Source organism: Arvicola amphibius, chromosome 7, assembly GCF_903992535.2.
Source record: "Arvicola amphibius chromosome 7, mArvAmp1.2, whole genome shotgun sequence".
Taxonomy (NCBI): Eukaryota; Metazoa; Chordata; class Mammalia; order Rodentia; family Cricetidae; genus Arvicola; species Arvicola amphibius.
The window spans coordinates 100,111,014-100,138,536 of NC_052053.1; the positions used below are offsets into that span (position 1 = coordinate 100,111,014).

At 39.9% G+C, this 27,523-nt stretch overlaps 1 protein-coding gene across 1 annotated transcript in view; it reads right to left on the reverse strand.

The window, feature by feature from the left end:
• Positions 1–8,823: 8,823 nt before the first annotated feature.
• Gphn (gephyrin) overlaps positions 8,824–27,523 on the reverse strand; it is a 355,924-nt gene continuing 337,224 nt past the window's right edge. Inside the window, 5 exon segments of the mRNA XM_038336955.1 lie at positions 8,824–9,823; positions 10,845–10,941; positions 13,034–13,137; positions 17,761–17,825; positions 22,428–22,501. Of these exon segments, the coding sequence (XP_038192883.1) occupies positions 9,690–9,823; positions 10,845–10,941; positions 13,034–13,137; positions 17,761–17,825; positions 22,428–22,501 (474 nt within the window). The 3' untranslated portion in view covers positions 8,824–9,689.

Below are 27,523 nucleotides of genomic sequence, written 5' to 3' on the forward strand. Positions count from 1 at the left end.
AGCCTCATTATTTTCCTTCGTATCTCCATCTGCTGTACTCTACACACACCGAGTGGGAACTCAGTGATTGTTGGATGAATGAATAAACACACGCCATCCCCCTCTATTGTGAGGACACGATGAAATTATTTGTCCTTGCACTCTGTTTGGGAGAGTCTCTGCATCCCATCATACTTTAATGTTTTGGTCACGTGCTGGAGATAACAGCTGTCTCGGTACCATCTTTGCTGCTAGTGAGGATGAAGCACACAGAAGGAAGCTAGCTGAATATATGGGCTAAGAGAGGAGTCACTGCCTGGTGAATTCACGTCATTTGGGTCCCTATGTTCTATGTTCAAGATTCAAGTGCTTAATTTTGGCAGGGTCCAAAGAGTATTGTGTATGCTCAGAACAAACATGAAGTGTCTGAGGGATGCTATGATGACCACAGTAACTGGACTCCGGAGACCGTTTGGATGTGTTGGCATCAGGAAGCCTCTCTAGAAGCAGAGGTGAGGGCCATGCTCAGAACATGTCAGGGCACAGGCTCTGGGAGCTGGGATGCCATCTAACTAGCAGATTTCAGAAAAAAAGCAGACTCCACGGAGGCCCAAGAGGGTGCCCTGTTATTTTTGCATCTTTTTTTTTTAAATGTTGAGTGCCATTCTTAGATGGGTAATTTTTCCCAATAGGATCTTGCTATGGAGTCCATATGGGCCTCACACTTGCAGTAATTTATTGCCTCAGCCTCCATAGTGCTGTGACTACAGGGATGTGCTACCCTGCCTGGCTCCAATGGATACGTTCCCCTCATCGCTCTAGTATGCCATCCATTCCTCACAAGGTATATGTACTTCATGATCACCACTTACCAATGATCCTGTTCAGGAAAGTCTTGCATAGATCTGATTTCCTCACTGTTGATGACATTAATTTTGAAGCAGCGGAATGAAACCCTTTGGTATTACTTTCATATCTTTTGAGGTTAAAGTATATCAAGAGAAAAATATGAATAGTATGATTTGAATATTTACCTTTAGATATGAATGTTTTAACATGAACAAAGCATATTTATGACTTTGTATAAGTCTGGATTTGAAGCACCTGGTCAAAGAAAGACGCTTGACCTGTTTGTTCTGTCTTTGCCCTTCCTAAGATGGGCCTCCGCATGAAGTCCTCTCAACTGTGTTCTAAGCTTGAGGTAGGAAGATTTCTTTCTATGTTCTGACGCTGGCTCCTGGTGAAGCTGTACAGTGTTAATTCTATTGGTCAGTTTAGTGTTGAGCACCTGCTACAGAAGGTGCCACCTCATGCTTGGCTGCAAGATGATTAGAATCTGCCCCGAAAGAACTTACTATCAAAAGTGGTATGTGAGAATTCACTCTGATGCAGATTTTCTCTTCTGAATGGTGTCCGAAGGACTCTGGGAACGCGGGCAAAGGGCACTTTGTTCAATGTGATGCTTTAGGGATGTTTTCGGAAGAGGTAATGGCTAAGGTAAAGCTTATTGCATTTTGCTTTACCCCTTACCTTCGTTTGTGGTGCAGGAGAGCAAACCCAGGGCCTTGTGCATGGAAGACAAGTGCTCTGCCACTGAGCCACACCTCTCATCCCCATGAGAATTATTCAAAGAGTAGTCAGCCTGAGCAAGGGCAGGAGGCAGCAAATGACTTGGATTTGAGGGAGCAACTGCTTGCAAAATAGTCTGGTGTGTCAGAGGAAGAACCCTGAAGTTGGGGAAGTGTTGCAGAGAGCTTTAAATGCTCTAACTGAGCCCTGGGACTATGGACGGCAGAGGTTTCCCTGTAAGGAAGTCTGTATAGAGAGATCTTATAGTCTGGTTTGGTCACTCCAATAGCCATGTCAAAGAAAGATTTGAGGAGAGCAGTTCTGTAAGCTGAGACCAAGGCCCTGGAGGAGGGAAGAAAAGGAGGGGTTGTTTGGGAACTGTGAATAGTGTCAGAATTTGGTGACTCAATGGATGTGTGGGGGCTGAGAAAGAAGCTGGATGACTCAGGTTTCGGCTCTGCAATACTGGGTGCATGCTGGCGCCTCTCACTAGGGAACAAAATAGAAATAGAGGAACAGGTATGGGGGCGGGAATGCACTGTTCGTTTGCAGTAACCTTTGTTTAGTCTGATGCCTTGCATTCAGTTGGTGTCTACCTGTCTTTCTTTCTGAAACCGGCAAGGTCTTCAGGAGCCCCTGGTGATACCTGCTCCAGGCAGGAGATGATGGAGTACTAACCCCCAAGCTTCACACTGAGGTGGCAGTCAGCCATGTGGCGCTTGTCTGTATTTCAGAATTCTCCCCTATCCCTCTTGCATTGAGGGCTTCCTTCCTGAACTTTCATTCCTTTGCCCTTCCCTGTCTGAGATGCTCCTCCCCCACCTTCTCATGTGGGGGTCATTTTCATTTTTCAAAAATCAGCTCAGATGTCACCTGTTTGGAGAATGCTGTGTCTGGCATTAGGTGAATAAGCCCCTCAGCTCCAAATCTAACTTGGCTACACCCTGTGGTGGGCTGGAGCTCTCTGCAAACTCCACTGCTTTCTCCAGCTGGCTTTGTTAGACTTCATAATTGGTGGCATTAGACTAGAAGGAACTTGGGAATCGGTAGGAGGGAGAAGGAACTGGGTTCTTTCCTGTTGCCTTGTTTCTGTCAGTATCACCATGACAACGGCAACGGTCTGTACTATTTGATATTTTATTTTATCCTAACCTCTTGCAGCTATGGGGGATTCTCTCCCCGGAGTACTGAGCCCTGTAAAGAGTTGAGTTTCTAGATCTGACCCCCTAAGGCTCTCTAGAAGCTACCCCAACCCTAGGATTTGCAGTTCTTTCCTCTTGCCCTTGGCTCTGATACCTGTCTCTTCTGTGCTTTCCTCTACTACTGTCTCCCTGTGGGATTACCAACTGTGATTTCTGCCTTTCATAAAATGTCTGTGTCTTGACTATACTGTAGAACCCGATTTAGGACTACACTGACATTATGTATACTTTTTATTAACATTATGTATACTTTTTTTCTGTCTCATACTTTGCCTTTGTTACGGATTATCAGGAATGACTCATTAATTCTCATATCCTTGGTGCCTACAATGGAGCCTGACATATTGTATGAACTCAGTTGATGTTTCTTCAATGAACTGAATTATTTTAAAAGATTATATACATGAGCCAGGTACGGTGGCACACAGTTGTAGTCCTGGTGCTCATAGGCAGAAGCAGGAGGATTATTGCAAGCTTGAGGCTAGACTGGTTTAATACTAAGTGACCAGCCAGTTAGCAAGTCAGGGCTACACAGCAAGGCTGTGTTTTAAAAACAAACGGACAAAACAAAGACAAAGGAAAACAAAGAAAAAAGCCAGAATTGAGCAATTTATTAACTCCTTAAGCTTTAGGCTACTTTATCAGTGGATTCTGTAGCAATGTAATTCTCTCAAGAAAGTCAAGTACGGTACTTACTGAATGAAAAAGAGAAATAAAAAGGAAAAGGAAGGACATGACTGCTCCTAGGTATGGAGGAGGAGGAAGGTAGGAGGAAGGTAAGAGGGTGAACACTGGTAGAGGGAGGGGCATCTGGGAGTCCTGAGTGGGCATGAGCAGGCTTAGTTGTGCCATGTGGGGAGAGGGTAGCAGGGACCAGGTGCTGTAGCCAGGAGGCCCAAAGGTACAAAGAGGTACAAAATGTCTGGATTATATGGGGAAGAGGAGCCCAGTCCCTTGGACTGGAGAGTAAGGGGTGGAGAGTGGGGTACGCCAGCCAGGAGAACCCCATAACAGGTAGGGACTGAGGGATTGGCTGAAGGACCTGGTGGCTAAGTCTGCTTTCATATGTTAAACAGGCATCTCAGTCATTTGTCCCAGGTTTAAACCCAGCACTTACTTTTAAGCATATTAGAATACAATATTTTGTTTAGTTCTAGAATGATCATCAGTGTAATAACAGAACAGTCTGCTTTGATTCTGTGTGGAATGCACCTCTACTTTCTATAACTGAGGGTGATAATGCTTACCTTGATAATGTTTCTGGAAGATCATGAGTTGGTTAGAACTGCAAAGTTTGTTTGTTAGCCAAGAATTTTAAAAATGAAAGTCATTCAAAGAATCCACTTGCAATGTCACTTAACATTTACTCGGAAAACAATCTGTTTATGTTCCATTTTTCATTGTGTGATATGGTTTACAAAACCAAAGCATAGAGCCCCCAAGTCTGGTTAACTATAGTACAGCTATAAGAATCTGAAAGTATTGATTGATTAGACTTTTATTTAAGTTTAGATTACCAAGACAAAGAAAACTTGAACATAGTGCATATGCTTAATTTTTAGATAGTTTTGGTAAAATAAATGTGAATAAATTAAATGACATTGGCAAATAGATAAACAGGCTAAAGCAGAACCATTTTATTGCTTTCTAATTTTCTTTTTTTTGATGAAGGAAAAGTTATTTATGCTTTTATAAAAATGCAAGTACATAATTTAAAAATGCTGAAATGTCAGATGATGCTACATAAGACATCGTTGCTTCTTTTTCTTAGAAGAAAGGATTTATACGCCGAGTTATTTTCCTCCACTCCTGAATACCCAAAGCTGAAGGCAAGTCACACTATCAGGTCTATCACATAACACATACGCCATTTTCTTTCCAGTCACAGTCACATGGAAAACCAAAGTCTCATTGCTACATGTGATCCCACAAGAAAGAACAAAACCTTGAGAAACAAAAGAGTGGTGTTTTCTTTTTCTTTTCAGCTTTTTTTTGAGATGGAGTCTCTCCATGTGGCCCAAGCTGGACCTGGACTTCTGATCTTGCTGCCTCAGCCACACAAGCACAGACAGCCCGAGGCAGGCATCACCCCAGCTCATTCTCTGCCCATCTGGACCAGCTGCAGGCCCTGGTCCTTCCTGAGAAGGATGAAAAAGCAAAACAGACAAAATCCAAACACTAAAGACCATCACACTGTCCAAAGCCTTTTCATAAATGACAGCGTTCTTCTCCAGGAGAAAAATCTTATTTAAAAAATGTGGATTTAAACATAAAAATGTGAATCTGCACACAAACTGCAATGGTTTCACTCCCATATGAAATCAACCCTGATATCATTCTTGCCTTTTGCTTTTATCATACTGGAGACTTGTTTTTGTCCAGGAAATCTGTCAAAGGGTAAATCAGGATTTAGATGTTTCTTTCACCTCAAATTATAATGATATTTGGAATTTACTATTAGTCTCTACTGTGCTTATAATAGTGTTAAAACTGGCAGACTTTAAAAAAACCCAAAACCTGAAGTCACCCACATTTGGTATTTGATTTGTTGTTTGGAGCTTTAAAAGGAAGAATCCACGATGCATAACCTAAGCACCTGTTCAAATTAACCATCTTCCTTCCACTTGCAAACGGTATCCTTCTACTGAAGCCAAGTGCAGCAGAATAGCCAAGCCGGTCGGTGTCCTCCTGAAGTCAGCAGGACAGCTGCACCCTTGGGCTTCTCGGTGCAGTCTCCATTCCAAACCACGGAGGTATCTGTAGAAAGCATCCGCACTCTACTAGGGAAGTGGCTGGATGAAAGAACCAGGATGCTCACTGAGAAGACAACATAGAAACTCTTGCTATATCCTGAGTTCAGAATTCTGAGCTGAATATAAAAGCACCTATGGTCACGAAAATATTCATCCTATGTGCTAAGGTTTCTCACGCGGTCCAGCACAAGTACACCATCTCAAGCGGGAGGCCCGCCCCGGGCCCGGAGGCCAGCTGCCTGGGAAACGCTTCACTCCGCCATCTTCGCTCCTTCTCCGGTCCACCTGCTTTCTAATTTTCAAAGTCCCCTGTAGCCTGTTCAAATGTCATATCTTCCCCATTTTCTAATTCTCAGAGAAAAATGACTTTTATTTTCCAGTTTGATTTGGCTGCTAGGGTCCTTAAAATCCAGCCCTTCTTTTATTTTCTTCCTCCTTTTAGAAAACTGTTAAAATTTTGAACGCACACAGCTGCTGTTTTTTACTCAAAGCCTGCTCTCACAGGGTCATCAGTTTGAAGTCGCATGTCTTCTCACACATAGTTTCCAAAGCATTGATATTCAATTTATGTTTTTAATGACTTATTTTCAGTGTCACTATTGAAATTCTGTTCTTATAGCTCATAAACGACTGCCTAGTTAGTATTCTTTTTTTTTTCAAATTTCATTCATATTCTTGGGATCTCATTTTTGTTATTTCTTTTGCATCTGGCAGTCAGTTCTCTTTCCTTGAGATTCTCTGTCTTGGTTTGAGAGGTGCTGTGCTCCTGTCTGTCTTCAACAAATACTTTTCATCCCAGTCTTCATTCAATATGCTGAGGCCCTGCCTGCTTGGCTTATTGTTAACTTATCCTCGTGGGTCATTTATGTGAATGAGCTCATGAGTTGTATCCAGTTTGTACGTTTTGAATTCCTAACCAGAACTTCTAAATGCTTCTCCACAGAATACACTGTCCTGATTTTCTCATTAGCTGTCTGACATTTTCTGGCTGGAGACTTGGGTTCATTCTTCCTTGCTTTGGCTTCCTCTCTAGAACTTGTACATGAATTCAGTTATCAGTTCTTCCCATGTTCTCTCCAGCAGTGAGTTCACCTGTCCCTTTTCCTTACCAGCCCCTTCTCTCCTCCAAACTTATGTCTTCCACTTCCCTCTAGTTTAATCAGATCTTGCAGCTCCAAGAACATGTCTTAAAACGTGCAGTTCTGATCAAATGTCCTTGGTCAAGACTCTCCAACAGTTTTGTCCCTGGAATAAATCCAGATGACTTCACTTAGTATTCAAGAACTTTACAGTCTGAGTCTTCCAGATGTGACCTCTCCCCAGCCCAGCCTGATCTTATATCAACCTGTTTCTATAGTTCAGTGGACTCGAACTGTGGTTCCAGCTTTGAACCTTGTTTTGTGTGCTAGCTGTGTGACTATGGACACACTTTTGTTCTGGTTTCCCCATCCGAAACATGAATCATGGGTGTTGAGACAGTAAACAGTGCTTGGAACAATGCCTGGCATGCAGTAAGTGCTATTTAATGCTTCCCTGCACCCATTTACTGAGCCCTACACACGTGGGCCTCCATGTGCTGTAAGTTATAAGGCCTGGGGAGCATGCGTGAGCTCTGGAGCTCTTGAGCAAAGGACAGCCAGTCTATAGTTCACGATCCTAAGGAAGCTAGGTAACAAGGAGAACCCTAAGAGAGACATATATAGATCCCACTGGGAAGGGGAAACAGACAAGAATTCCTGAGAAAATTGGGAGTTTGTGGGGTGGGGAGGGGAGGAAGGAGAGTAGAAGGGAAGGAAGATAGGAGAAGAGGAGGGAGGAGGAGAATATAAGGGAATGGGATGCTCAAGAAGAGGGAAGGAGAGAAAGGAAAGAGATATCTTGATAGAGGGAACTGTTAAGGGGTTAGCAAGAAACATGGCACTAGGGAAATTCCCAGGAATCCACAAGGATGACCCCAGCTAAGACTCCAAGCTGGCCTTCCCCTGTAATTAGATTAATGATTGCCTTCATTGTCATCATAGAACCTTCATCCAGCAACCGATGGAAGCAGATAGAGATCCACAGTGAAGCACTGGGCCAAAAGAGGGAAGGGTGATAACATGAGCAAAGGGGTCAAGACCATGATGGGGATACCCACAGAGACATCTGACCAAGCTAGTGTGAACTCACTGACTCTGGACTGGTAGCAGGGGAACCTGCATAGGATCAAAGTAGGCCCCCTGAATGTGGGGGACAGATGTGAGGCTTGGGCAGTCTGTGGGCCACTGGCAGTGGGACCAGGATATACCCCTAGTGCTTGAACTGGCATCTAGGTGCACATTTTTTTTGGAGGGACACCTTGCTCAGCATAGATATGGGGGGAGAGGGCCTTGGTCCTGACTAGAAGAGATGTGTCAGACTTTGTTAACTACCCATGGAAAGCCTTAACCTTTCTGAGGAGTGGATGGGGGAAGGGTAAGGAATGAGGAGAGGAGGGAGTGGGAACAGGGATAGCTATGTAAAACGAAAAAAGAATGTATTAAAAAATTCATACATCAAAAAAATATTTGGAAAAATGTAAAAAAAAAAAGAAAAAAAAGAAAAGAAAGAAAAAGAAATATCCTAGCAAGGCAGCAGTGGCACACATCTTTAATCCTAGCACTCAGGAGGCAGAGACAGGTGATCTCTGAGTCTGAGGCCAATCTGGTCTACAGAGCGAGTTCTAGGCCAGAGCTACACAGAGAAACCCTGTCTCAAAAAACCAAACCAAACAAAAAAAGTTAGGAGGTAGAGGGGGGGAGTCATCCTAGAGTATGCTTTCAAAGTGTACCATACCTCCACATTTCTGTCTTCTTTCAAACATGATTTAAACAATTTCTAATGTCATCTGTGGTGACACACACCCTTAATCCTGTCACTTGGGTGGCAGAGGCAGTTGAGTCTTGTCCCCGGACAACCAGAGCTATATTGTGGGACCCTGCCTCAAGAAACAAAAGAAAACAAAATTCCAAGCACTCATCTAAGGTTTTGATTCATAACTTAGTTTTTCCTTCTCTTCAAAGAACTGTACATATTCAAAGTTGGGAGCTAAAAGAATATATTTTTCTAAGTAATAAAGTATATTTCCTTTAGTGATGCTTGCTGTTTATCCGGCCATCACCAGAAAAGCAAAAAATGGGCAGATGTCTTACTAACAGACCCCAGCGCTATCAGTCCCCAGTTTACATCTCCCATATGATGAGTCTTGGCAGGCTATCTTAAGAATTATTTTACTTAGGTAGAGTTCTGTCAGGATGGAGTAACAATCTTCTCTTTCTAAATAACAAGGCCAGCACAACACATTTTTAAATAATGATCAAGGATTTTTTTTATTCATTAAGTTTCAGTATCATTACAGAAAATGTTATGGTACAGAGTTGTTTAACATTATTTGTTTTTGCTCTTGATTTCCACATGAATGCTGGTAACACTAATATCTGTACAAGATCAGTCTTTGATTTTATTTTATTTGTGTTCTGTACAATTTTAAATGTGTTGGTTAAAAAGGCTGTCAGCACTTAAGGAAGCATTTCCCCCCCCCGGTTTGTTTGTTCAAATAAAAAGTATCCAGTTACCGCCTGCGAGTGCTGTGCCAGAGGCTGCTAGGGTGAGAGCGTCCCCGGGTGCTCCGCAGGGACAGTTCTCGCGGCAGGGCAGGGCCTCCGCGCAGTCTCTCCTCTTTTGGCACGGTGCACATAAACACGAGATACATGATAAAGAACAAGCAGAAGCTCTCTGTAAAGCAGTTATGAAGCATACTAAGAAGGGAAACCCCAGTGTTGCCTACACTAGTATAAATAAGCAGACAGCCTTGATTAAGAGCATAAGTAGTTGTATTTAAAGATGAGAAAAACACAAATTCTGCAGGCACCTACCGCTGTCTACTAAAAGCTATCGCTATCAGACCTAGCATTGAACACACAAAGCAATTTGCAAGAAAGGAAAATTTTGCTTTGATATAATCAGAATAGAATTGTCTGTTAAGATTTATTCTTAGGTGTGTTTTTTCTTTAAAAGGTATTTAAGTTCATCTGAAATATAGTTCAAGATGTTGACTATACAGATCAACTTTTATCCAGATCAGAAAAACTAGCTGTGCCGTTGCATATTACAGGATACAGTCAATGATATGTGGACATGCATCAAAGCTTTCTCCTGTTGGTGACCATCATAGCCGTCCAATGACCATGACATCCACCACCTCGCCCTTGTGGAGTTCCACGTACTGCTCTGTCTTTGGAGGTAGCATCAATAATCCATTGGCGCTGCGCATGCTCATCAGACGGCTGCTCATCTGATTACCTGGAATGAAATACTCTAATTACTGCAGCACAGACATCAGGAAGTACATGTGGAGAGGCCAGCAAATGGAGTGCAGGGCTCCGAGGAGAGAGATAATCAGTCTTCCCAGTACCTTTTCCAGGTGAAATGTATGTTCTAGATCCTTCACCTTCTCATCAAAACTTTAAAAACAGATATTAGATGTTTTTATTGAATAAAATAGTTGTTTATAGCCACTCAAAATGCCCCAGAAATTCTCACGTCAGGGTGAATTTGTATTTGTATAAAAATAAATCCTTTTAGAAACTTAAGGACAGCAATGACAGCAGCTACCATTTAGATGCTTTATGGTCATTTTATGAACTCTCTTATTTAACTCTTACAAGATGCAAAAGGTCTCAGGTACACTGCCTAGGGTCCTGCTTAGGCTGGTGGCCAACTTGCATGCAGAACTCTATGATGACAAAGGCTTGTAAATCACTCTTAGGGGATGTCTGCAGCTGATACAGGGCCTTTGTTTAAAGGTAACAGTTTCTGTGGGGCTGCATCAAAACTTGGGCAAAATATGACTAGAAAAGATGGGGACAAAGGTTGAAAGTTGAGAGCGCTATGCTTCAGAGCTGGAACTCTGAGTCATCAACATGGCTTTATCCTTAAAATATATCAGTACCTAGGGTATAACAGGGTCCACAAATATAATATAAATTTGACTTTCCCCTCACATTTCAGAATAACAGCTACTGTGTTCTCCTTTCCTGCCCACCAGTCATGTTCAGAGGGCTGCTTGACCAAATAGATCAAAACCTGTAATTCTTGTATATTTCAAATGTTTATCTAGAAAACATGGCTCAGTGAAATAGGGAAACATTGTATAAGAATAACTTATTTCATCTAACCTTTCAAAAAGAGAAGAAGTGCAGAACAATTATTCATTTCATTATCGCCAAGGAAAAGACATGATTGGCATAGCTGTTATTTGTGGTTTGTTTTTCAGAATGAGTGCACAGGCATCCCTGTGGGTGTGCAGGTGTGAATGACTGACCTGTACTCTGGGCCCAGGGCAGTGGTTCTTGGTGATGCCAAGTCAGTATACACCGGTGGTACTCTGGGCGAGGGTCCAGTTTTACGTCACATGACAACTATAGCATAAAGAGGCAAAGAAATTTAACTTGGTCACCTAATCATTTCTCAGAACTACAGAGAATATACTGAGCCTGGATATATAATATCCTTGTTTTTCTACATTTCTGTCATTTCCATCTTGTTTTCAATGCAGGAAGCCCAGAGGTTGATTGCTATTGTAAAGAAAGAATGCAAGAAGACGGTGTTCATAATGCGGGAAAGGACAGATTGTATGGGTTGGAATGATCCTAGGAAATGAGAAATGGAAGCAATATCTTAATATTGAGAGGAAAAGCAGTAGATCTAACCAACAAATTCAACACCATCCATTCAGCAATACTCATTGCAGATTTAGTATGTGGTAGGAATTCCTCACCTACCCATTTATAGGACAATTTTCAATATACAAGGAAAAGATTTTTTATGTTGCTTATGTAACCCTTACTGGTAGCATAGCTGCCTATTGCTCCTAAATTATTTTGTGCTTTTCTCTTAATTTCTCTGTCTCTGTGTTCTCCAGTGCTAAATTGCAGGAACCGCTTACATGGCTGTTTTGCAGCCAGTTTTAAGGAAGAGATGGCAGATATTAAAATGAAATAAATGTGAGGATTCCTGAGAGCTTTGCAGTATTGGATAAACCATGTGTCTCTTAGAGCAATGTGGATTTTCCCTGCTTCCTCAGCTCAGCAACTGTGAAGATAGTAAAGTCTCCATTACTGGGTTGACTGTGTAAATCTATTAGAACTTTGACTTTTTGATCTGATCATAATTCTTTGTTCACACTCGCCTTCCTTCCTGCGCTCCTTTCTTCCTTCCTCTCCCTCCATCTCTGTTTCTGACTTTGCTAACAATTCTAAGAGTATTTCCTTGTGATACTAAAAGGAAGCTCTATTGGGGTTGGGATGATTTGGTAGACAGGACACTATGCCCGGCTAATTGATTTGGCAGCATGTGCCTTTACCTGCCGAGCCATCCTGTCAGTTGTCTTAGACGTTTTTATATTGTGTATCTGGAATAATATTTTATTACTATTTCTTCTTTTGTGTTTTAGTTATTTATTTTTAAAAATAACATTTTTATTTCATGTACATTTGTTTTTTGTCTGTGTGAAGGTGTTGGATCCCCTGAACTGGAGGTCCAGGCAGTTATGAGTTGCTGGCAATTGAATCCATGTCCTCTGGAAGAACAGCCAATGCTCTTAACCACTAACTCATCTCTTCAGACCCTGTTCTGTGTTTCACATTCTTCTGGTCAACTAAGCAAAGAATTGTGTCATATGTAAGTTACTTTAAAACTTCTGAAAAGTAATAGCTTGGTTCTGTAGGCTATGATGTCAAGAAGTCATTAGTAATACAGAAAATGTATACTTGGTTGAGTAGTAATTTAGTAGTAAATTAGTAGTGTGGCTAGAGAAAGGGACTCTTATTGTAGTTATAGCCCTTGTCTGACTAATGCTGTGTTGAGCAGTACTTTCCGCCTTCTCCTGAAGTGCCATAGTCTTTTAGTCCTTTGCCCTTTTTGAATTTTTTGAAGAGCAAGCACATACAAGGGAGCAGGTTAACTTCTGTTTTCTATGAACTTCACAAGGGAAACAATCTTACTCTTACTCCACATAGGTCTAGCGTGTGGTGTAGGCTGTTTTCTGTTTGCTGATTGGTTCTTAGGACCCACTAAATGTTTGTAGACTTGCTCTGTGGATTCTTTTAAGTGCTTTTGAACTTTAAGACACTGTATTTATTTTTAGGTGTATGGGTTTTTTGCTGGTATATGTCTGTATGCCGTTGCATGTACATTGCCTGAGAAGAAGGCCAGAAGAGGAGTCAGATCTTTAGGACTAGAGTTACAGAAAGTTGTGAACTGCCATGTGGGTGCTGGGAATTGAACCTAGGTCCTGTTATAGAGCAGTCATTATTTCTTACTTCTGAGCCATCTCTCTTTATGTTGGATGGAAATAAAAGTAAATTTTTTCTCCTACATTCCATCACAAAGGAGAGACTATTAATACATTTATGAGAAAATGAATATGAAATTCTAGGTATCTGTTTTAGGCCATTAGTAATCGCTTTTACTAAGCTTCCATTTTTGTTTCTGGTCATTAGGAAACATTACCCTGGCTTTGATGATGGTTGGCCGAGGATCCAAGATACCCTGCATCTTTCTCAGTGCAGGTACAACAAAGAGGTTGCAGGTGACCACAGCTGATACAGGATTCCCTGAAAGTCAATCAAACAGTTATTTATATTACATCACATAAATCTGTTAGGTAATTATATCTGTGTATATGGTCAGCTATGAGAGAACGTGACAGAAGTGACCAGTCATTAGTCTACTCTTCCTCTGAATCCAGCAGAATGACAGAATAGAGGGACACTTAGCCACATGCTTCAGAGGGTAAGACCCGAATATTTTAGTTTTCCATGAAATACAAAGAGGTCTGATACTCAGCTTTTAGACACCATTTCTGCTTTCCTGAGAGCCTTGCACTGAAAGCCATTGCTAACCTTGGTGTATGAGCATTTGTGTGTGTGCGCACAGAAGGTTGTGGGTGAAGAGGTAGACATTGAACCCTGAGCTGCTTTCATGTAAAGCGCACACACTCTCCTACTGAATACTTACTCAATTTTAATAAATTAAAAATCTTTTAATATAGCTTCTGTTATTTTTAAAGTATTTCTACTGTAGCAATATGATACAAGTAAAAGAAAATATAGACATGGAACTTTATGTATAACTATTTTTATTCAGACATTATCTTTAAATTTAAAATATGGTACCAAACAATTCAAGCTGTAAAAGATTTAAGATGAATAAGATTATGGTGTGAACTGCAACTTCAACTCCCACAAGGAAGCTCAGTTCTCAGTGTATCAGAGGAACAGGGCCATGGTGACAAAACCTCAGAGAGGACATAGATTGGCCCAACGTAGAATTTATGTCCTTGTAGAAAACAGAAGGGGTGGCAGAAGTATGTGTGTCAGAGGCAAGGCCATGGGGCTCAGAAGGCAGCTGACTGCAGAGCAGAGAGACATCAGAGATCAGCAGTGGCCTTAGAACTGAGAAACAGGGAGTGGACTGTGGCAATATCAGGGATCTATCACTCCTCTCCAGGAGAAGTACATCTAGATGTGCCTTGCACTTCAAAAGGAAGGGTGGCTAGGAAAGAAAAATCTACAAAGAAGAGATTACTATTGTTTGTGTGGTTTCCTTAACTAACGCTCAATTTGTACTCAAGCTAGACAACATTGCAAGCCCCAAATGTTACTTTCTTTTGATACAGTCCTATGAGCATTCAGGCTGCCCTTGCATTTAAGGCAAACTCAGCCTCCCAGCTGCAGGGATTACACTACCAACTCTTTTGAATCTGATTAAACTCACCCACAAAACTTCATTTTTCTCTCTAGTAAAGGTGACATGACTCTTCATGTCCACTCTAGTTCTAAAACCCATTTCTATTATATGGTTGTATGTGATGATATTGGTTGGCATTGGTAGTGGGGAACAGCTGTTCCTTTTCCTTTAGTGCTGCTAATTCTGTACTCAAAGTAACAGACAAGGGCCAGGCTATCCAATTACCAGATAAACCCGCACCTTCAGTTCTCTTGTACCAGGAGCTAAGAAGGGATTTTTACCCTTGATCAGCATATTTCCACTAATCAAGAGTGGGATGGATAAGGACATTTTCATGCATGAATTTTATGTTTGGTTTTTCTCTCATCACTGTTCTCTTCTCTCCCTCCCCATTACTGGTGTTTCCCTTCATTTTGAAAAACAGCATCTCTTCTTTCATTTTTAAAATCTGGATTCTGCATATAGAGAAAATAATATTTGTCTCTCAGAGTCAGGCTTATTTTACTTATCATAGTGATATCTAACTATTATTTTCCTAAAAACAAAGTAATTTCATTCTTTGTGTTCAAATAACATTCCATTTTATATACGAGCTACGTTTTTGTATCCCCTCACCTACTGATGGACTTCAGACTGCATCCATAACTTGGCTCCTATGAATAGTGTTCTTATGTGAATATGGTTATGAGGGGACCTCCTTTTTATGCTGATTGAGATTCTGGGCTATATGGTATTTCTATTCTCTAGTTTCTCTCTCTCCGAACCTCCACAGTGATTTTCATAGTAGCTGGGGTAACTTACATTCTTGCTTATATTTGTTTCTTTTTTTATTTTCTGATGATAGCTGTTCTGACTGGTGTGAAATAGAGTATCAATTTAATTTTAATTTGCATTTCCATGATGGTTAGGGGTGCAGTACATTTTTCCATTTGAGAATTGTCTGTAAAATTCATCTGCCCATTTATTGATTTGATTATTTCGGCATTTTTTGGTTAATTTACATATTCAGGATATCAATCCCCTGTCAATGCTACTCTCTCTCTTTTTTTTTCTTTTTTCTTTTTTTCGAGACAGGGTTTCTCTGCAGCTTTTTTAGAGCCTGTCCTGGAACTAGCTCTTGTAGACCAGGCTGGTCTCGAACTCACAGAGATCCGCCTGCCTCTGCCTCCCAAGTGCTGGGATTAAAGGCGTGAGCCACCACCGCCCGGCAATGCTACTCTCTTGTTTCTTTTGCTGTGTCTCTTTTCCTTTTAATTTCATGTAATCCCATGTCAATTCTTGTTACTATTTCCTGTGTTGTTGGATCCCAGGCACAAAGTCATTGTCTGTGCCTCTATCCTGAACTGTTTTCAGAGCAGTCTCAAAGTCTCAGGTCTTCCATTAAGGTTTCAGTCTGTTCTGTACTGACGTGTACAGGGACCTGCTTCCATTCTATTTGTAGATATCGAATTTCCCAGAACCATTTGTTGAAGAGGCTCTTATATCCTCTAGCATCTGTTTTTGGCATCTTTTCTCAAAATTCAGTTGACTGTAGAGTCTGGAGAGACAGCTCAGTGGTTAAGGACATAGACTTCTTCAAAGGACCCATATTTGGTTTCAAGCACCCACATCAGACACTCACAATAGCCTGTAACTCCAGCTCCAGGGGATCAGATGCTTCTGGTTTCTGTGGGCATGTATACTCATGTGCTTGTACCCACACAGACACACTTGCATATACATAATTAAAGATAATAAATAAATCTTTAAAAGAGCTGGTTGGCTGTACAGGTTTATGCATGCATCCTTTATGCTATTCTTTTGGTTTATGTATCTCAGTTCTTTTATTTATATATCGAGTACATGTGTATGTATGCTTATATGTTTGTGGGAGTACATATGTACATTTATATGTGTATGTGTGTGTGTGGACTGAGTTTGATATTAGGAATCATCTTTGGTCATCTTTCACAGGGTTTCTTAATCAAACCAGAGCTTGCTGGGTGGCCAGTCTCAAAGCCAGCATGCTCTGGTGATCTTGTCTCTCTGCCTTTTGAGGCTGGAATTACAGGTAAGTTGCCACATCTACCTGGCAATTACTGGTTTTGGGGAATCTGAATTCTGGTCTTGATTATGTGGCAAGGGCTTAAACTACTAAGCCATTTTCCTAGTTTCGTGTATCTGTTCTTGAAGCCAGGATGAGGCTGTTTTATTTACTATGACTCTATAATTTGAAACCAGGTGTAACATGATATCTCCATCCAACATTGCTCTTTTGGCTCAGGATTGTTTCGGGTATTGGGGTTTCTATTTTCATTTGAATTTTAGGAATCCCCTTCCCATGTTCTATGAAGAATGTCATTGGAATTCTGATGGAAACTGCATTAAATGTGCAGGTCATTTTCAGCAACATGGGGTGTCTTCCTATCTGCCAGTGTCTCACTTTCCTTCTTCAGTGTCCCAAAGTTTCCATTGTGGGAGTCTTTCATTTTCCTAGCTAAGTTTATTCTTAGCCATTTTTTTTTAATTTTTATCTTTGGAAGCAATTGTGAATGCTTTTTTCCTTCTGATTTCTTTCCCAGCACATTCATTACAGTAGACAGAAAGTACAGAACTTTGTATCCTACTTTGCTGAATTTACCAGGTCTAAGGGTTTTCAGGTGGAGCCTTAGGATCTTTTAAGTATAGGATCATATCATCTATAAAGCAGGATAATTTGATTCTATCTTTCCAGCCTGCACTTTTCTTCCTCTCGCTTGCCTCTGTTCTAGCTAAGACTTCTAAGCACTACAATGAGTAAGAGTAACACATTGCCTCATTCTGGAGTTAATACTGATCAAGATTCATAAAGACTTAAGATGCATGGATGCAAGTAATAAAAACTGAATTGACAAATTCTTAGAAACTGGACTACCTTGGTTTTCTACAGTCTGAACACTCAAGTTTCTGCTTGAATGGGAGTTAGGGGGCAATGCTGATGTCAGACAGGTGACATGTGAATGCGGGCTGAGGCGTACCAGGATCAGCAACTCTGCCTCCCTTCCCCTAATCATCCCAAGACCAGAAGCACAGTTGTCCTTGTTTACATACAGATAAGATCTTGCTATGTAGCTCAGGCTGGCCTCATTTCATGACATTCTTGTCTCAGCCACTTGAGTGCTGAAATTATAGGTATGTATTGCCATGCCTGCTATATGTGATCTAGAAGTTTCATGTTTGGTAGTACTTCTAGTTGTGAGATCTAATTAAAATGTATATATGTATATATTCACTTATATTTGGATATCATCTTAGGCTGAGGACTGTGTCCTAGAAGAACATTCTGGTTGGACTAGGTGTTAGTCCTGTTTTATAGGTGAAGAACTAGCCAGAGAAGGTAAGTAGTTTGCTAATTAGTAAGGCTATTCAGATTATAAATCAAGTGATGTTGACTAGAGACTGGCCATCTGAGAAACTTTTTTTTGGTCATTTTTCTAGAAAATGGAGAAAACAATTTTAATGATTCTTACCTGGTAGTGCAAAAATAATTTTTCTTACACCATCAATATCCAAAGTTGCAAATGTTGTTGGCAAGCTAGAAAAAAAAGAGTGTACTTGTTTGTGATTGCTAAGTAACAGAAGAGGTAAAGTCAGTGCTCTAATTTTCTTATTGAGTGATTCACTTACCATAGGAAACTCTTCTGTTGTCTTTAACCCTTTCTACTTTGAAGTCACTTCCTTTAGGATCATCTGTTTTCAAGTATCCAAACTCCCAATTTTCTTTTTCTTTTTAAAAAAAACTTTATTTTTATGTGCACTGATGTTTTGCCTGCATGTCTGTGTGAGGGTGCCAGATTTCCTAGAATTGGAGTTACAGGCAGTTGTGAGCTGCCATGTGGGTGCTGGGAATTGAACCTGGGTCCTCTGGAAGAGCAGTCAGTGGTCTTAACTGCTGAGCCATCTCTCCAGCCCCACTCCGAATTATCTTTACCTCACATTTTTCCCCTTCTCAGTGCCACAGGAACATATTCCAAATTCTGATGTTTTCAAATGCCCCCATCCCTCTACTCAAAGATGTTTATAGTATTTTAGTTGGAGATTTTGTTGGCAGCAATTGCCTTTACCTCACTGGCTTCTTGGATTGATCTTTATAAACAGATCATCAGTCAGGCAGTGGTGGCTCACAACTTTAAGCCCTGCACTTAGGAGGCAGAGGCAGGTGAATCTCTGAGTTCAAGGCCAGCCTGGTCTACAAAGTGAGTTCCAGGATAGCCAGACCATTACACAGAGAAACCCTGTCTCAAAAGACCAAAACCAAAAAATCACAAAGCAAACTAAACCAAATAAACCCAACTAACCAACCAACCAACCAAACAACCAACCAAACAAAAAATAACAAAAAAAGTCCAGCTCATTCGCTCATTACTCTATATTACCATATAGTAGCAGTAGCAATTCTGGAAGAGTTATAGCTGCATTAATCTGTTATAATACAGTGATGTCAGATTTGGATCATAAGAACACTGGGCTATTTTATAGTGTACTTTCAAGTTGCTGTGTTTCTGTGCTTCTCACTTCGGTTATTCCATACTTGTAGAGTTGTACCATCAATAATAACAGCATCAATTATTATTATTTAAGGGTAATATTTATGCATCACACTCATTTAAGTCTCACAGCAAGAGCAAAAGATGACATTTGTCATAGTATCTGGTAGATGTGAAAGCGGAATCCAGGAGATATTAAAAATTTGGCTCAATCTTATTTAGCTACTAACATTTTGTAAAAATAAATATTTTGAACCAAGGTCATTTTAACTTTAAGGTTCATATTGGAAAAATTCAGCATGGCATAATCTATAATAGAGTTAGTACTTGGATTTTGGGACCTCTGTTTTTTTTCCTTATAGGTAGGCAACTCAGCAATGATTATTACTGTTTGACAAAAGTAAGATCCCATAAGCATTTCTGAGAACAACTACACTTGCTATAGATGACCCATGGCAGGTCAGAGGTTGGCAGTAAGAGTCTTCTTCAATGCTCTTCACCCACCTTTTGAGGCAGGCTCTCACTAACCTGTAGCTCAGTGACTGGCATCCTCCTGTCTGCTTCCTGCCAATGTTTGAAGTGGTACTGAGATCTCAGCTCAGGTCGCCATGCTGTGTAGCAAGCAGTTCACTGACTGAGCCATCTCCCCAGTTGCCTGAGTATCTTTTTCTTTAAAACCAAAGACATAATTGTCATAATTGTATTTGGAATGTGCTGTATGGGAAAGGGCAAAGCTAACTTATTTGATTTTCTGTTTCTTTTTGTCCCAGCAGCAAGTAGAACAAACTACTTCTAAGTTCTTCTTACATTTAGCTACGTGTAGGATTCTGGCCAGTTAAAGAAAGATAACTTAAATTTTCAAACCACTCTTTTCTAGCAAAGTAGCTCTTGGACAACTGTATTTAAAGGGAATATCAAGTATAAGGGCACTTTAAATTTTCTTTACATCCTAAAGACGTAATTTCTTCAAAGGTACTCACTTAAAAAAGATTGTATTTACAACAGAACACTTTGATTTCAGGCATTACTATCAAAAGGGGCTGCTGGAAGTATGTTAGCCCTGTAAAGCCATTTTCTTGGAATCTAACACATACTGATTATTCTGAAATTAGAACTAACCAAATTTATATACTGATTGAGGTCCCAAAGTGAAAGGATTTATGGGAGAAGAAAAACAGGAGGAACTGAAGCACAACTGAAGCTGAGAGTGGTTAGCAATGAACTAGTGAGTATAAAATCACCATCACAAGCTGTATTTAACATCACAGATATCACACAAATAATTTTCCACAGCTGAAAACAAGTTATAGCAATTTCCTTCCCTATAAAGGCAAAAATCAAATCTATGTTTGACATTAGTGAAAAGCACACTGATAAGCTTTTGGGATGTCTCCTGTCTCTAATCAAATCACTGCTGGCCTAAGGGACAGGGAAAGTTCAGCACACAACAGCATATGCTAGGCTGTTATTGACTTATTTGGTGCTTGTGTATGTGCACGCCAGCATGTATGTGCATGTCAGAGGACAGCTGCAGGATGCAGTTCTTTCTCTTTCCTTCTGTTACATGGGTTCTAGTGATTAAACTCTATGCCTCAGGTTTGTTGGCAAGTACTTTTACCCACTAAGCAAGCTTGCTGGCCCCAAATGTTATTCTTAATAGAATGGTCCAAATCTCATAGTTTTAAAACCAAAAGGTTTTATTTTTCTTTTCTAGTAATAGATAGATTGGGGGCACATTCAATAGCCATGTACAGAGATATATTGCAAAGAATCCTATAAAATTGAGGAGAACACCATAGGGCTAATTTTCTTTCTTTTTTCTTTTTAATGATTTAATTTATTTATTATGTATATAATGTTCTGCCTATATGTCTGCCTGTGGGCCAGAAGAGGGCACTAAATCTCATTACAGATGGTTGTGAGCCACCATATGGAACTCAGGACCTCGGGAAGAGGGAGCAGTGCTCTTAACTGCTGAGCCATCTCTCCAGCCCACGGCTAATTTTCTTTAAAGATTTATTTTATGTATATGAGTGTTTTGTCTGCATATATGACATGCACCATGCACATGCCTGTGTCTGCAGAGGCCAGAAGAAGGTGTTGGATTCTCCTGGAACCAGAGTTACAGATTGTTGTGAGCTGCCATGTAGGTGCTGGGAACCCAAGGTCTTCTGCAAGAACAGTGTGCCCTTAATGGCTGATCCATTCTTCTAGCCCCTTTAGGGTTACGTTAATCTTAGTTTTGTACTAAATGAAGTTAAATTATGAAGTTAAAGCCTAATCCTTGTCCTAGAACTGAAACCAGTATTAAAAAAAATCTTGAGGATGTTAGAACATGATGTTACTTGACTTTGGGGAACTGGGTCCAAAACCTCCTTTATTTCCCACAGCTTACTTACAACAATAGTAAGCTCCACGTCACTCTTTCTCATGGTTCATGAGTCCCTGTCAGAGTATAATCCTAAATTAAAGCATCATTATTGCTTTCTGTGACATCCTGAACATGTGCAAACACTCCTCCACACACTGAGGTATGAACAGGTACTCTAAGAAGGCAGCTTTCTTGCTTGAAGACCAAATGTGTTTTATTAACACTGCCATCGTGCATTCTTTGAGGATTTACAGCCTGCAGGACCTTCTCCCAGTGGGTCTTTCTCAGGAGTTACTAGCTTTTAGGAAATGTGAAAATCTTCCTGTATTTTATTTTATTTTCTTCTTGGAAAGGATGGGAAGCAATGTTAAAAACCATTATGAAGTATTTATATGAAGCAATTGAGTCTGGACCTAGACTAGAGAAACATGTTCATTAACAAGTCAAGGAAGAATCATTCTGCCTGCTTGACAGGAAAAGTGATCCAGTTTCTCCAACAAGTCAGTGGCAGAAATAAAAAACCAAAACCAAAACACACCAAGATAACTACCATCACCACCACCACCATCCCACCATCCCAAATCTAACAGCAAAAGGTTAGAGATTAATCATTAAATGCAAAATGTGTGGATTTGATTGGATCCTGAATTAGAACAATTATTAAAAAGCATTATTTCTCTTGACATTTAAGAGACTTTGATACTGATTATAATATTAAGTTATATGAAAAATTATTTCTTTTTTAGATAAGACAATATTATTATATTTATATATGTCAGAGTTCTTGTTCTTCTGATTTAAAAAAAATGACATGCTGTCTAGAATTAGCTTTAAAACAATCTAGCTTCATCTCCCCAAAAAGAGGTTGGGAACTGATAAAGCAGATATAACTGCATGCTGTTAGTACTGACTTCAGTCATGGGCATGTGTTTGGGTTCATTGTTTTTCTATTTCCATGTATATTTTAGAAATTTCATGCTAAAATATTTTTAAAAAGAATGAAGGTGTAGGGAAAAAAAGAGGGAAAGGTACTAGACATGGTAATTAAAAAGGAAACAAAGTTAGAAAATTGTTTTGCTTTGCTTATACCAAGCTCACTGATTCATAAAATGAAATCTTATTTCAAACTGGAACTGAACATATGAAAAGGATTCTAGTACTAAAATATTTTCTTTATTAAAGTGAGTAACCCATAATAAATATTGTAAAAACAAAGCCTTTAAAACTTAGTTAAAGCAATCCAAATAACCTAATATATTATATAAAATTATTTTCATACCCTGGCTTCATAAAAACCCTGCCAAAATGGATCTGCGCATGAAGATCAATGTCCAGCACCTGCTTGAGATAGTCCTGCAAACAAGAAAAAACAGTTACTTTATTTTCAGACATTTTAGTATATGACTTTTAACATAGTAATGGAAATAAAATTGATTTATGATTGAGAAGAACATATTTGCTATTTTTATGAAGTTGTTTTGCTTAACTTAACTAATCATTCCTCATTCACTCATTTACTCATCTAATAATTATTTTTGGGGTGCTTTGTGTATCTAGAGTATCAGTTGAGGCTCAAGGGAATATAACTCAAATAAAAGAGCTATTTTCCCTGCCTCCCTAGAAGGTACATTGTAGAGCCAGAGGTGGTGCATAATACCTGTAATCCCAGTACTTGAGAGGAAGAAGTGGGAGAATCACATGTTCAAGGCCAGCCTGGGCTAGATAGTAACACTGTCTTAAAACATAAAGAAAATTATAATCTAATAAAGGAAACAAGATAATAACTAGAATAACCATAGTAATGTTTTTACTTGATGGGTTTTTGTCTCTGAGATAAAATTTTATGACCAAGAGAGACCATTAATAAAGAAGTCTTAGGAAGTTGTATTTGGTGAGCCGAGATGTGCTCACAGTCACAACAGTGGTACAAATGTTAGGGGTAACCAACTGTTTTCTGATTATATCTAAGCCATGTCTAAGTGGAGGAAACAGATTCCCGGTATGATAAATCTGGCTAACAACCATGGTTGGGGAGCTTATAGGCCCCAGGATGAACCTACTATTATCATTATGCCAAATGAACCTAGTATTAAAGTGTTCTCTAACTTCATATTACTGATAGATTAGTGCAACCATCAGGCCTCTTTAGAGAGGTTTCTTTGTGCAGTAATAGTGGTTAATGTAGGATCTCACAGCTGGTCAAAGTGCAGAGGGGTGCTCAGCAACAGGTGGACCTTCCTAAGGCTCAGGGACCAGTGCACAAGTGGGGGTAGATTCAAGAGTCCACCGCTAACTGAGAAACTATAGGTAGTTTTTCTGGGGAAGCTGTATCAGCTCCTGGTAGGCCGACCACACTCCATCTATGGCCTGTACTCATCCGTGCAGGAGTGCGAGCCTCTGAGATGTGTCAGACCATCTCACTCTCTTCCTGTTTTCCTTCCATTCTTTTTCAGGACGGGGCGTCTCCAGACAGGGTTTCTCTGAGTAGCACTGGCTGTACTAAAACTTGCTCTGTAGACCAGGTTAGTCCCAAGCTCGCAGAGATCCACCTGCTTCTGCCTTCCGAGGGCTAGGATCAAAGGAGTGCACCTCCACCCAGCTCCAACTCATTTTCTAGTACTTCAGCATATTCTCGGTTTTTAGGACAAAGCCTTGAGTTTTACTGACAAATGTCACATCAAAGAGTCCTGTATCTTCTAGCACTCGTTTACAATCCTTTGTCTCCTCAGTCTTTATACCTACATGGTAAACACTGACCCATCAGACATCTCTTAACCGTACCTAGTTTCAAAGGGATATTTTTCTTCAAAGGGATATTTTTCTGGATTTAAGTTCTCTATTGGCAGTACATTTTTTTTTTGAATTTTGGAAATGCTATGCTATTTGATTGTGTTCTGGGTTCTATCATGTATGTCTAAATAATCTCTGTTAATTTAATTTTCATTGTGAGGCAAATCACTATGGTGGCATTGCTCATTGTTACTGGTTTTCAGTAGTTTTGCCAGGATTACTCACAAGTGTGGTTTCTTTGTGATTATCCTACTTTTGATTAGTAGAGCTCCTGGAAATCTCTGGCTGGCTTTTCTTTTTCTTCCTTCCTTCCTTCCTTCCTTCCTTCCTTCCTTCCTTCCTTCCTTTTTCTTTTCTTTCCTTATTTTTTAAAAACAAGTTTTGAAAAATCTTTGTTAGGGCTGGGGGGTGGTTCAGACAGTGAATTGGTTGCTATGCAAGCTTGAGGGACTATCTTAGTATATTCCCAGCACCCACCTAGAAAGCCAGGCTTAGTGGTACATGCTTCTAATTCTAGCTCTGGGGAGGCAGGTAGATCCATGGAGCTTGCTGGCCAGTCAACCTAGTTAAACTGCTAAGCTCCAGGTTCAGTGAAAAACCTTACCTAAAAACAAACAAACAAAAGAGATGGAGTGCAAGCATGCACACACACACACACACACACACACACACACACACACACACCTACCTCTGCCAATATCTCTAAAGTATAGTTTATGCTCACTTTCTCTTCCTGAACTTTATTTATCATTGTTAAGATTCTTTACCATATTTATATCACCCTCTTCCATATTTTTTAATTGTTTTCCTAAACTCTTTTATGGATTTCTATTTCTGAAGTTCTCAGTATTGTTACTTTTTCTTCACTGTGTAACAGCTTTTAAAGATTTTAGCAACCAGTTGAGGTAAATTCAGATTATCCTCCTTATCCAGGGACTGAAATAATTTTATACTGGGTTTCAGTTCTTTTAAAGGCCGATGTTTTGTCCATGGCTTTAGAGCACTGCCCTTCTTCAAGGTTTTAAACTAAAGTCAGATATTTTCCAGATATTCTCCTCCAGGGAAAATTTTGAATGCTTTTCTTCCTTTCCTTCCTTCCTTTATTTTTGGAAACAGGATCTCATCATGTAGCCCTGGCTGTTATGGAACTTGCTATACAGACCAGGTACACCTGGAACTAAGAGATTCATCTGCCTCTGGTTCCCAAGTGCTGGGTTAAAGGTGTGTACCACCATGCCCAAATAAACCTTGGCTTTTAAAGAATTATGAAAAATTTGTTTGCTTCATTACCTTCTCAGTTACTCTTTTATACTTGGCTTCTTGGTCTTTTGTGCCAATACCTCCTGCTCCAACAATCCTTGGGGATTTGTATTTTTTTTTTTTCCTTTTGAGACAAGGTCCTATTATCTATTTATGCAGCCCAGATTGGCTTTGAATTCAAGGTCCTGCCTCAGCCTCCCAATGGTGGAATTACAGACAGCTGCTACTATACTCGGTTTCAGCAAATGTTTCCAAATGCTTATTAAGTATCAAAAGTTCTGTGTGCTGAGGATATAATGGCTGGACATGGCCTTGAAACAAGGAAACTATATTATGTATTTTTACTAGATGAAAACAATCCTTCAAAAGTAGATTAACAAAATAAATGCCATTTGTGGTACATGCTACAAAGGAACAATCGGGCACTGTGTGAGAGAATACTAGGAAGGTGGGCTAGAGAATTAGGAAAGGCCGTTATAGAAGGGGGTGGTGACTAAGCCCTGCAGAACAAGAGGGATGCAGGCATGCGAAATATTTAGGAAAGAGAGTGAATTATGTCATTTTGAAAGTAATTTTTCAAGGTTACTAAATAAGCTAAAATCTTTATCTGATAGTTAACTAGTAAATAATTGTCAGATACTTAGATAATTTCTATGTAAGATGTAATACTAAATTATTGATTGCTAAGTATAGTTTTAAGTTAACAAATTTTTAAAAATGTAATTTGCTCATTTTTATATGCTATAGAGAGGTCATAACTTTAGAAGTGACTTTCATTTGTTTTGTTTTATAAACCATGTCTAAACAAAGCCTTAGTAATTACATTTTAGTTAACTCAATCTTAATGAACTTACTAGTGTGTGGGGGCAGGGGAGTAGTCATGCGTGTGGATGCCAGAGGTTGACTTAGATATCTCCCTCAATTGCTCTCCACCTTTTAAGAAAATTCTTGAAAAAGAGAGAGGGAGGGGTGGGTGCACACATGTGCATGTGTGTGTGTGATCATGCTAAGGGTAGGTCAGAGGGCAACTCAAGGGAATTGGTTCTATTCTTCCACCATGTATGTTCTGGGACTCAAACTAGGGTCATTAGTCTTGGAAGCAAGCATTCTTACACGTTGAGCTACATTACTGGTCCCTTTCCACGTTATCATTATTATTATTATTATTATTATCTAAAAAGTTTTTTTGAGACAGGGTTTCTCTGTGTTGCCCTGGCTGTCCTGGAACTCGATCTGTAGACCAGACTGGCTTGAACTCATAGAGATCTACCTGCTTTTGCCTCCCGAGTGCTGGGATTAAAGGTGTGCACCACCACTGCCTGGCTTCCACCTTAGTTTTTAAGTGGGATTTATCGCTGACCCTGGAACTCACTGATGTGGGATTCTATCCTCCTGCCTTTGCTCTACCGCTCTGGAATTACAGTGTATGCTGCTGCACTTTTCCTTGTGCTCTGGAGATCTGAGTTCAGGTCCTCATGCCTGTGTTAAAAGAACCTTATTGATTGAGCTCCTCCCGACCCACTGCATCTTTGATGTTAAGTAATATTTTCCTACAACATGAAAATTATTTTCATGTAATCTTCCTGTTTGGATTTATGCTTATTTTGTTTCTCGTTAAAGAAACACGACAAAGAGCAAATTCTTCTTACTTAGGAGTGAGCAAAACATGTCCCAAACATGTTATTTATAAGCATATTAAAAAGATTTAACTATTTATTTATATTTTAAGTGTGTGAATGTCTTGCTTGCATGTATATTTGTGTTCCTGGTGCCTGTGGAGGCCAGAAGAGGGCATGAAAGTCTCTCGAATTATAATTACAGACTTTTGTGCATCACCATGAGGTGCTGTGAACCAAACCTGGATCGTTTGAAGAGTAGCCATTTCTCTAATACACACAGAGAATCCTCTCCAGCCCCTGTGCTCATTTTTCAAGTATTTTTTGTTGTTGGTTTGAAAAATAACTTATTGGTAACTTTTTAGCCTTCTAAAATTCAGTCTTAAATTTAAGAGAAAGAAAATTTTAGAATACCTTTATATTTAAAATTATCTCCAAAGTTCCTAGGGGGCCTCTAGAAAACCACAGGTTGGTTCTTGCATCGTATAAGAAGAGGTAGTGAAAACAGTTGGGCTTGTTTGATGTGCTGTTCTTTTAAGAGTTTCATAGAAGGAGCTGCCATGTTTGAGAAGAGATGCCAGATGGCCCTAGGTTAGATTCCTAAAATTGGCATTAACACAAATATATCAGCAACTGTGATGGTTAAGCCTTACACCAATTTGATTGGACTGATAAATGCCTAGGAGCTTAGTTAAATACTTCGGGTGGT